This window comes from Gavia stellata, chromosome 6, assembly GCF_030936135.1.
Source record: "Gavia stellata isolate bGavSte3 chromosome 6, bGavSte3.hap2, whole genome shotgun sequence".
NCBI lineage: Eukaryota > Metazoa > Chordata > Aves > Gaviiformes > Gaviidae > Gavia > Gavia stellata.
This window is the reverse complement of record NC_082599.1, coordinates 5,236,740-5,249,039: the sequence shown is the minus strand read 5'-3', so window position 1 is coordinate 5,249,039 and position 12,300 is coordinate 5,236,740. Positions and strand designations below refer to the sequence as shown.

The 12,300-nt window shown below is 41.3% G+C and overlaps 1 protein-coding gene across 1 annotated transcript in view; it reads right to left on the bottom strand.

Moving 5' to 3' along the window:
* Positions 1-410: 410 nt before the first annotated feature.
* Positions 411-12,300, bottom strand: part of CRHR2 (corticotropin releasing hormone receptor 2) — a 110,989-nt gene continuing 99,099 nt past the window's right edge. Inside the window, exon 12 of the mRNA XM_009820612.2 lies at positions 411-584. Coding sequence (XP_009818914.1) covers positions 444-584 — 141 coding nt within the window. The 3' untranslated portion in view covers positions 411-443. The remainder of the gene's footprint in view (positions 585-12,300) is intronic.

Genomic DNA, 12,300 nt, shown 5'->3' with positions numbered 1-12,300 from the left:
GACGGGCTATCTATACACCAAACTGTTGAAATCATTGGGAATCAATGTACAGGGTGAGATGGGCAGCATGTTAAAAATAGTCTTTGTTCACCACAATACGGAAGGGAAAAACAAAAAAAGAAAGGAGAAAAAAATTGATTGTTCCTGCCAGTGTGCTGTTTTAGACTTTGTGTTGTGAACTTCCACAAGGTGCAATCAGTGTTGAATCTCTTTCTTCTTTGAATCTGTTTCACCACCACCTACTCCAAGAGGTTTTTGCCTGGTTGCCTTAAAGCAGCGTCATGAATATGGGAGATGAGAATCCGCAAAAATATGATGGGCATCTCATTGCGAAAGAGAGCAGTGCAGAATAAAGGGAGAAAGTTTGAAGAAAGGGTCTTGGAGAGAGTGAAGAAAGAAGAACTCTGAAGGCCACCAAGTGGTGTGTGTGTGTGCAGGGCATATCACACAGCTGCCGTCTGTTTGATGCTATGGAAGCTGATTCGTGTCGGAGAGGTGGGGATAGACATGGCACGTGCCACACGCACTCGGAGGGAGTGATGGTCTTGCCAGCGGTGCCATCTTTTCCTGGCAGCAGAACGGACCTGGTGAAAAAAAAAAAAGGAAGGAACATGAACACTTGGAATACTCAGGTGTCCTCTGTAAAGGGACACTAGACAGCTCTGAGACACATGATGATACATGTCGAGCCAGTGAAACATGCAGGGCTTGATTCAGCTGCCTAAACATGGGCATCTAGTACACTTCATATTCTCCTGCGCACTGCACTCTGGGAAAAGCATGGGTTTCACATATCTCATGTCTCATATCTGACGTCTTAAATACCCCAGAGCATTTCAAATGGCAATAAATACCCAAGCTTATGCAATTGAATCAAGCTCTCAAGATGGATGCACCTGATGGAGGTCTTAGAGGAGACCTATCACAGGGCCTGTAGTTGTCCCTTTTTCCCTTGTATATGAAGGGGAATCACAGATCATCTAACTAAACATTGGCGTCTACAACACAGACACACCTGACCTAATCCTGTGAGCATCTTGTGTAGGCAGTGGAGAGCTACTCTATGGTCAACAGAAGGTCATCCTCAAGCAGATGCTTACAAATAGGCAAGATGAATCTTGAACTTTAAGTGCATATTTTGTTGCATGAACCAAAGAGAGAACCCAGGAGCTCTAGCTCAAATATAATGTATATAAGCAAGAGAAAGGCAGGTGATAGGAACTCTAGCCTCAAACACAATGTGAGGGAAAGCTTGAGATAATCCTAACACAGACTGTAATTTTTTTCCATCTTTAGTGGTCCTTACTGAGAAGGCAGGAGGAGGAGAGAAAAACAGCAGGACAGAAGTCTTTCCATGTCCCTACAAGCGTACATCTTTGAATGTATTTCCTACACATGTAGCATATTTCTCTGTGCACTCTCTCTACAGTTTGTCTCCCTATTGACACACACTTCTGTGGAAGCTCCTAGATTCACAGGGAACATCTACAGAGAAGTCTTCCTGACAAATCATTGGCACAGAAGACTCAAAGTCAGAAGCTGAAATGAAACATTTAGACCAATTTCTGGATATTCTTGTTGATCTCAGCTTACAGTAGAGATGAGAGCAATTCAGACCCGTAACATAGGCAGCTAGGTAAGCCTAAAAAAATCAGGTACGATGAATCTGGGCCCAGTTTCTTGGACAGTCAGTGGATAATTGTACTTATGATACTTGGAAAGGATGTTGACATTCTGTTGCCAACCTGAAATCCAGTCAACTTTGAAAAAAGAGCATTTTTACATACAACATCTATATCAAGCCAGGGTGTCCTTTGCCAAAACCACACTTGTTTAGAAGGTGGGGTTATAAATAATATAATGTAGACATCCCACCTCAGCTACTGACCCATAGTTCTCTTCCTGACCAAGAGAGAACCAGTCAGTATGGTTAAAGGGTATGATTTATCACCTCCTAAAGCAGATGTTCGAAGTAGGCCAGATACTGTGGTCAGATGAAAAATACCTATTTCCTTTCATTAGTTATAAAGTGAGTCTAGACAATTAGCTCTGCTTTAGATGTCTGGATTATAAATTTAGCTAAATTTAGACAATATTTATATCTTACCCTGAATGTTTTTCAATCTTTAATGTACTTATCTTCACTGCATCCCTCAAAAGTAAAGGAGTGCTCTCATCCCCATTTTACCACCGGCAGGCTAAAGCTTGGGTATTAATAACAGTGATGTTGTTGTAGAGTAGTTGTTGTAGACCTCAAAATGGATCAGCTACCATGGCAACTGTACAGGGCCTGGGATGAGCTTGCACAGCCTGTGTGAAACCCATGCTGACACAGCTTCTCAGCTATCAGCACCTGAGGCAGAACAAAGCCATCCTGGGTGTATCTATAATCACCATGGGGATTGCAGGGAAGATGGTCTTGAAACAAATTGTCCACAGCTGCACAGCCAATGCTTTTATCCATTTCTCTTAAAACTTAAGGCCTGCCTTCATGTGCAGTGTGAAGTCTACTCAAAACTTGAGCGACACGCACTCCCCAACTCCACTTCAGACCAGCTCCAACTGCTGTCTAACAGGTGCTCAAATGAGCTGATGCACTCTAGTAGCAGAGGTATTTCTCACCCAAACCACACGCTATCAGTGTTAGGTGTCCTAGATGAACAGGAGTGATGGCCTAATAGTTAAAACATACAACGGTTTATAAGGAGGACATGGGAAGCGGGGATCTGCACTCCTCTCAGATGGTTTCAATCCTCCCATTTCTTGGTGGGCCTTCAGGGACTCAGACAGACCCATGGTCTGTAGCACTAATACTTAGAAACTCTGCACTGTTGTGGTCTGGCACCTAACAATCCCTTCTCATCACCAGCTTTTTCCATGAAATACACCCCATTTCAGGTTTGTGAGTATCAACTTGGAAAACAGTTTTGCAGTTGCCCTCTTTGGTGCCTTGTCAGGGGAATTCTGAAGCTGGAAATAGGGCCATTCTATCAGAGCCTTTCTAGAAGGCACAGATTGGGCAAATCAGACCTGAGGCTCTCTTTCTTTGGTTATTTCCTCAACTATGTGTGAGCTGTGCTGCTTGATCCAACATTTAAGGTAAGTAGCTGCAGATGTTTATAGTAAGGTGAGGAGACTGCCACACTGCGTTTCTTTCTTTTGATTTTGAACCAGTGATTTGTTTCAATATAAAATAATGTCTTTTACACTTAATAGGGATGGGACAGACCCTAGAAAAATAAAGGCTATGAGGCAATAGGACTGCTTGCATGGAGAGGGGGAAGAGTGAACATCCAATGAAAGAAGAATTAAAATTAAAAGATAGCACTGCCAGGAGGCAGTGATCATCACGAATGAATTTGTGATGAGAATGAGAATAGTGTGGCTAAAGAACAGTGCAGGAGATTTCTAAAAGACCCTCTCATTATGAAGTAGTAGATACAAAATGCCTCCACTAGTTTCAAGATAGGGTTTGGTCAGTTTACAAAATCAGTTAAATGAGATAGTTATATGAGATAGCCAGAGTCAGGATGGGCTGACTCAGCTGTATGCTACTACAGGTAGAAGCCAGCCTGGACTGCTGACTTGCACTGTCTCATCAAACTGACCTCACTGGTTCACTGAACCCTTCTGTTAAAACATGAGAAACAGTGGAAAGAAGACGTGTCACGGTGTTGCACTTTCCTGGATGCCCACTGTTTGCAAACCTAACGTTGTTCTACCTGGAGTGGCCAAGGGATACTTATTTCTGATTCTGGATTTAAGGGTGCATATAATATGCACCCAAAGGCAAATACATGTGTCAGAGCACATATGAGGGGGGATGCATCTCATCTGAAAGCTTGATACCTAGTCTTGGCCAATTATTTATGCTTTCAATATAGACAATGGAGAAAGTGAGATGATCCCCCTAAGCAGGTGACAGATATGTGGAATGAATAAGTCCTTGCTCCATCTTGCTCCTCTGAGTACAAAACCAGCTTAGCTAAATGTTGGGCACCTAAGGCAAATGGTATAAGTAACATGTAAAGTGTCAGAGGGGTAACCATTGTCATCGGAAATTGTCCCATGAAGAACATGGGACTTGCTCTGCAGAGGGTTGCTGCCGCTCAAATGCTCATTTCTTCCCAGATGTCACCAAATGCTGAGATATTGTTAGAAAAAGTTTTTTTCCCTTTCTGCTGGAGTGAAATTCACCCTTCTACAGGGAGCCTGTGATCCACTTAAGCCCTTCAAAGAGGTGAATTTCTTCTTCTCTGGTGCAAAAGCAGAGAATAAATCTCTGTGTACAGTGCAGTCTTACTAAAGACATTAATAGCAGACTGGCAGTCCTGTGAGTTCCTGTATCCCAGGTACTCCTACAGCAGCATTTCCCCGGGGCATGAAAAGGGGGAGTCACCTGCTGGGCTTTTTGTGTTTCTGAGCAACTTGTGTGAACAGATACTTACTCAGCCAGTGAAGCCAGACTAGATTTATCATTTGTGCTTCAAACCAATCAAGTCAAAAAGAGTCACCTGGAGACAAAGACGTGAGTCTAAACAAGCAGTTGTCCCAATGGCTTTTATGATATGGTTTGTTTACAAGCTTTGAGAAAGGATAAAAAGTAGTAACAAAAATGCTGTCTTCTTGTACAGCTGGAGCTATTCCTAACGGACTGAGCACATGGAAATAGACTCTGCACTTACAGGGGTGAGTGCAAAGCATTTCTTAATGACAGAATAATTCACTGCAATTAGGATGTGACCAGAGCGCAAGCAGAAAAGGTTAAGCTCAAATTTATCTCTTACAATTGAACTCAGAAACAAAATGCTAGCTTAAATTTAGGTCAGAAAAGAAAAAAGAAAACTGGCTGTGACTGCTATAATAACATGTTAAAAAAGACACCAAAAAAGCTATTACAGCAGCAGAAGAGTAATAGAAAAAGATAACGCAAAATAGCAACTTCAAACCTGGTTGTTGATCTCCATGAGAGAAACTACCTCTATCCATTAAGCATTTGTAGAGTCAGTGCCATGTCCTAGAGTCAGCATTAGCACATCTATGACCTGAAATTAACAGCACTTGCCTGTAACAGCCCAAAGATACGTATGGGCTGTCATCAGTGGTTAAAGCTTAACAAAGAGTTTTGGGAATACAAATTATCAGCTTCACGGCTACCTAACTTTAGTTACTTGAGATGGCAAAGTTCATCCGTGCTGCTGAGCAGAGAGCTCGGTTCTCTGTGTTCACCCTTGGTCTATCTTTTTCTTGCAAACAGTTACTCTCTCAGAATTACCCTTTTCAGCTTTTTGCACTTTGCGTACTGTGAATAATCACAGTTTCTGAACATGTGGTCAAATCAGATTTACCAGCATATTTGTGCCTACAGAGTGTGGGCACTGCTCTCAGCAGGATTGCTTTAGAACAGTCAGGAGAAAGAATTCAGGTGATGGGATGGAGAGAAGTCAGTGGGTGATAGCTTTTCTTTCCTGATTGGATCACCTAACCGAGGAGTTCTCAAACTTTCAGATCACATCTGAAAATCACTAAAAACCACATCTGATCATAAAAATTGTTAAAAAACCTCCTCCTCAGAAGAAGAAAAGCAAAAAGAATGAAACAGATGGAGAGAAGGATGAAAACATGCAGAGAAGGTTTGCTTTTGATAAAATAGTCATCAACTTTGTATTGCTATTACTTATGCTAGACACTGGCTGCTGGCTAATTTTTTGCAGCCGTCAATTAGAAATGAGCTGAAGAAAGAGCCTTTAGCAACATTAAAAATCAGTTTTTGGAAGAAATGTCATGTCTTATTAGCAGAGAGGACAAAAACTTGATCCATTTACATAGTGCTTAGAACAAAGGGGCCCATTCACTTGGGGCTTCTTGACATAGTACTAAAATATAATACTAGCAATGTAGGTAAAAAGGAAGAGTCTGATAAGAAGAGTAGGATTAAATGAGCTATCATGGTAATGGAAGCTGGAAGTAAGACTGTTGGGACACCACCATACTCTGTCCCCAGAGAACATCTCTCACATGAAAGCATTAACAAGTGAGGGGCAGAGGGACACCAGGTACTCTCTGACTATCGAATAATCATAGTGTTCAGTAGTAACATAACCCCAACTAAGTTCTTGCTTTGCTCATATGTAACTTTTTACTCCCAGAAAACCTGATCCAAAGGCAAACGAAATAAATGAAAAAGTTTACATAGATCTCAATGGCCTTTGAAACAGACCGATTTTTGCTCTATGAAAATAGGTTTCAGTGATGAATTCGTCAAGTTCCACCCACACTTAAGCACCTCTGTGCCATCTTTCAGATCCTTGTGCTGCAGTTGGAGGTAACTGGAGAATAACTTTTGGCTTTAAACATCTTTGGTTATGAATGGTGGTGCAAATTGTGGAAAAGTTAATGAAGATTTATTCAATCTTATTGTAAGCTACAAATGAGCAAGAGGGACTTTCAAGCAATGTCCAGATAAGCAAAAGGGAACTGTCTATGCAGACTTTAAACTTCAAGACACTGGTCTCACTGTGTCTGACTCTGCAGTGTAATCCAATTCGATGAAGTTTCTGAAGCCCTGGCCTGCCTCTGTATCCAGCAGAGACACAGGAAAGGCCATAAGGTATTGACAACAGTTCATCAAAAAGAGACAACTAAAACAGGTCAGTTGAAATCTACCCTCATTTGGGTGAATCATTGCCTATAAATGAAGTTGAGGGTGATCAGCTCAACTGCATATGTGTATGTATTAGATGTCTAATGTTAGGGGGATAAATCCCATCCATTACATAATAGAACTTTAACTAACGTAAGGTGATGCCTTACATGATACCTTGAAAGTTTTCCAAAGGGTTAGGGTGTCCCTCACGGGAGGAGGGACAGTAAATGCTGGATTTAATAATAAATGCTGTGAAGAAGCCTATGGGTCAAGCCTCTCCAGATCCTTGGAGGGATTAAGTGCAGCCCTGAATGGAAGCAAAGAAACAGAATGCGTAAGCACAGAGACCACTGGACTGACAGACCGGGGGATCTGCAGATGAGGAACACTAACACTCTCAGAGGGATAGGAGTGAGCCTTTATCCATTTTTTGTAAATAAAGTACCTCACTGAGCAACTATACGTATGTTCTACAGCCACCTCTCACCCTATTGGTATGGCTTTACAAGGCTCCCAGTAGAGCCAACCTCTCAGGCCAAAGATGGTCATGTTACCATTAGACAAAAAATTGAATGAAACATCTCTATAAAGATGCCATTATCAGTGTTTAATCCTCCTAAGGTAGGGCAGGGATGTAGTCAAAACAATCTGCAAGGCTCAAAGGAAACAAAAATGAAGCTCAGGTGGAACATTTTTTTTCCCGAATAGCCTACATCACACCACTATTTTATGTAACATTGTTAAGTTTCTTTTTCTCCCCCCAAAAATTAGCCTGCTTAACTGGTCTGCAATTCATTTTTTTGCTGGAGTCTTTGGCAGCAATTCCATACAACCTGGTAACAGGTGGATAGTTTTGCAGCACCTGCCAGACTGCGATGTTTTATTTCTAAGATCACAACAGTGCAATTTTGTTATCATAACAGTTTTGACTAGTTATAAAGATTTGCCACACATTTTGGGGTGGAAGCAAATGCTGCTCCTTTCTTCTGGGTCACCAAGGACCAGAACTAACCACTAGAGAGGGAGGCGATGAATGCAATCTGCCCACCTCAAGCCTCCGTGATTTTGTTGTGGAGTGCTCTGAGTCACGCTCACAACAGCAGTGGTGTAGGGAAAGGGAAGATGGGGTGGGGAAGGACCCTCAGACCAGCTGCTACCTTTCACCATGCCTGGACTTCTCATTTTTCTCTCTCTGGCAGGACCCCAGTCTGAAGAGACCTACTGGAGTCACAGCAACGAAGGTGACTTTCTACCAGAACACATCTGGGTGTGGGAGATGGGTACTGAGAGGAGACTGCAGTCCTGTAATGAACTGCTGCCTGGTGGTCCCAAAGGGAAGGTTTGATCCCTTCCCTATATTAACCAGGCATCCTCAGGGGCATTTAGGAGTAGTACTCATACTTACACTGCTGGGCACCTTTGCTCAGAAAGCAATCGTTGGGAGATGGAATTAAACTTTAGCCCTCTAGTCCACCCCCATATTCATATTTATTCAGTGATTTGAAAGAACACTTAATGCATGTCCTTTGGGTTCAGAACGATTAATGCGAAGCCTGTTTAGATTGATGGGCAGGTGGATGACTAACCATTTAGGTGGTGATTCATAGCTGGCTATTATAATGAATAGCCTACCAAGACGATCAGATCAAAGTAACCCACTTTGAGCTTAATAGATTTTGAGAGACAGATGGTGCCTGGGTAAAGGATCAGCACAAAAAAAATTAAACATATTTATCCTTGCCTCGCACCTTGTTGTGAGAATAATTTACAGCATCGTCTAATGAAGTAACCTGTTCTATTCCTCTCTGGTTATGGTTTCTCTTTAAGTCAGCTAATTGCTTCCCATTTTAAACATTAATTCATAGTTATTTATCGATATTGACCAGATAATACTAGAATCTGAGGCTTGCTTGAGCTAAGAATTCATGCTTTGCCAGATGATTTCAGACACAGGCCTTGCTAGTTATGTATCCCTTCAGGACATGGTTAGAAATGAAAGATAGCCACCTTATTATGGACACAGGATTCATGAATTATAGAATAATTAAGGTTGGAAGGGACCTCAGAAGGCCTCTGGTCCAATGCCATGATCAAAGCAAGTCCAGCATAGAAATTTTATCCAGTTTTGAAATTACGTCAGGGCCTTACCCAGGGCCATTCAAGGACAGAGATCTCAAAACACCTCTTGGGCCTCTCTTCTAGTGCTTAAACATCCTCACTATGATTTTTTTTTCCACCATGTTTAATCAAGATTTCCCTTGTTTCCTTCATTCAGTTTGATAGTGGAGGCTGCTCTTCTGTCTAGCCTTTCATCAAGCACTATCACTTTATAAATTTGGGTCATTCTCACGCACAATCACCTTCATTCACAAGCACCCTGTTATGGTACAGCCGTGGTATTATGTCCCATTACAGTTGGTAAGGTTTCCAAGGATCACAGAACTCTCTGAGGGATCAGCACTGGTGGTTATTGGAAATGTCATGAAGCACCTAATAACAAGGACAGGTCTTCTCCGGAGGCAGGGATCCTTCCTCCATTATCCCCTTGTTTCCATCATGTCTTTGTTGAGGTAGCAGGAGTGGAGTCAGCCCTATCAGTGAAGTTCTTGTTCCTCTGGAGGTTCACCTGTGGCTGGCTGGAAATATTTTATTTCCTTTTCTGGGAGATGCTGCAGCATCTGAGATCTCACCTCCTCCACTCCAGACTCCAACAAACAGCAGCCATAAGACCAAAGCTAACACAACCCTACAGGAAGATATATTTGGAATATGAAACACTATAAATGCACTCTTTCCCTCGCTCTCTGAAATACTTTATTTTCTCTCAGGAGAAAACTGTCACTAGCAAGGAGGTCTGGCTGAGAAGGTAGATACCACACTAGAAAGGGAACTGGAGGGAAGATCCATCTTCCTTTAAAGATGCTTTATCTGTAACCAGTCAAAGAGAGAAGAGAAATGCTGGAGTGCTGTACCCATCTGCCTGTGAGCAGAAGGTGCATACTAAAGAACTGAGAGAAGACCCTGGAGACAAAAGTGTGATGAACCTTTAAGTGAGCTGTGAGCCTAGAGATCAACGAAGAGTGATTACAGCACTAGTGAGTGTCACTACTGCCTTCTGTTGCCTTCCTTCGATGCTCTCCTGTGAAAAGCCCAAGGTGACAACTATCTTCATTGGCCTAATAACAGGTAGCCTCTTTTGATCCTGAAACTATAATGAATGTTTTTCCTGGGTTTTATATCATACAAACAATTATAAGTCTACTTTACATATGCCTAAAGACTATAACCTTCACTGAGCCTTTTTTCAGTTTCAGGTCTGGCTGTGACCTGGATAGGATAATGATGGTTTTATCCAACATTCAGTTCTCAAGATCATTGTCACAAAAACCAGAGGTACCATGTGAGATGAATCTCACACCAGATACCTTTTTGAAAGACAGGCTTTAATTAAACACATGCTATCAAGCTCAGTTACTGGATTGAATTCATCAGCTGGTCGTACAGAGGCTGAAGAGATGATTTAGTGGTTTCTATGGATCTATACTCTTATCCTAACTTACATAAGGATGAGATACCATGAAAGCATACCCCTGATTATACCTTATTATCTTGTTATAAGCAAACTGATCTAGGTAGCATAAATTTCATCAACTAAAAAAATCTAAATATTTCTTAGTCAACTGCAATAAAAAATTGTCCAACAGGAGTTTTGTGGAAATGCATTCTCTTCAGCACAGTTTCAAGCCATTGTATCTATCCTTGTTCCAAAAAACTCCATCTTAAACTGTTTTTTTTTTAATCCTGTGTTATGTGAAATTAAATCCACTCTTGTGATCTGTGAGTTGATAGAAAAAATTTTGAGGAGCATCTTGATTTTTGCAGTCATTGAAAAAGAAGTTCACAACCTACATTCATTCTTTTTAAGTGGCATTTAATGTAAATGCATATGTATTTTTCATTATGCCATTTTTCATAACATCTTAAATTCTCAGAAATCTCTCATCCTCAATTTTCTTGGAAGTCCAGAGATGCTCTTTACCACTCAGATTTAATGAAATTTGCTTATTTTTGCCCTCTAGTGCTAGTAGATTTTCTCCGTGTCCAAAAAATACAACTTTTTTCCCATAAAGTCTCTAGACAAATTAATGAATCAAGTGCCAATGGCCTCTCATGGCCATCCATGGCACACACAGTTTGTTCAAAACAGCTTCAGAACTTTTCAGAAGCAATAAAACATAAAAGCCTGTCAACTTTGTATCTAAACTGCTGCTTCTCCTTAGGTTCACTGGAATAACTCATGTATAATGTGTTGGCTTGGAAAGACATTCATATTCAAAATCTGAAGGATCATATCTCCAGTAGAGGGGCCCGAATGATGCACACTCTCTCAAGACCTGGCCCATGGGCTTAATTCTCACTGCAGCCAACAAAGCTAGTCCAAGATCTGTGTGAAACATTGTGTGTTGGGGAAATGAGGGAAAGGGAGATGTTTGTATTCCCAGGTCAAATGCCTGCTCCAAAGCATAAGGAAATAAACTTGTCCCATTTGAAATTCTTTGCATGGACTGCAATCTAATAGGTTCACTTTTTCCCTTCAGTGATGCCACTGCTGAACTGTCAGACCAAATCACTGCAACATCAGGACCAAGACCTTTTATGGTAATATCTTGTATTACCAAGGTGCCACCTTCAGTTAGAGTGCTGGAGGCGCTGCCTTCTCCACTAGAACACCAGATCTATTCAAGCCTCACAGCTGTGTAACTCCTCTGATCTGAGGTAAAAGAGCTCTTAGGGAGAGAAACACTCTGAGTCATAAGGACATACTTGTTTAAATCAAGAGAGCCTGCAAGACGTGACAGAGAAAAAACTTGTTTCTGTTCCATTTGCCAAACTTCACAGGTAGAAGAACACTGACAAAAAGCCAGAAACTTTGATAACTTTCATCTGCGATCCATATTGTTTGAGCTCTACTACAGACAGTTATTGGAAGTTCGTAAGTACCTAGTGGCATCTGTATCAAACACAAAATGGTAGAGACGCAGCTGAGATCACAGCATTATTAAAGCTTTAAATTAATGGATTTTCTAGCCTTTTTGCTTGTGTCATCATTCAGAGCAGGCCTGGCACTGTATGGGATGAATAACCTGTTACAGACTATTATTACGTGCATTTAAAGAACCAAACTCTGCCATAACTGGAAAACCTGAAGTATTTAAAACCTTCTAAGCAGCAAGTCATCAGCCCATCTATCACAGAGACAGGAATATCAGGCTCACTGAAGATATAATAATTCAACAAGGCTTCAGTGATATTTATAAAGATTTCAGGCTACTGAAAGGCTACTACTTACAGGCTATTTTCCTCTTGTAGAGCAAAATCTGCTGTGGATCTCACTAAGAGTGCTGGTACCTCATGTGGATTGAGTGGCATTACCTTCATCACCACTTCTAGTAGGGATGCCTTTCTGAGAGCAACTGATGTCAGGAGAATGTCAGTGATACTTCGGATCTTCTGTACTTCTGATGTGATGCTGTTCACATGCACTAAGAAATACAGGCTTTTTCATAGCAGATAATTGAGGAAATCAATGTACTGCAAATCTAACTGAGCAGTAAATCAGTGTGGCTTTCACTGCTAAGACATGAAAGTTTACA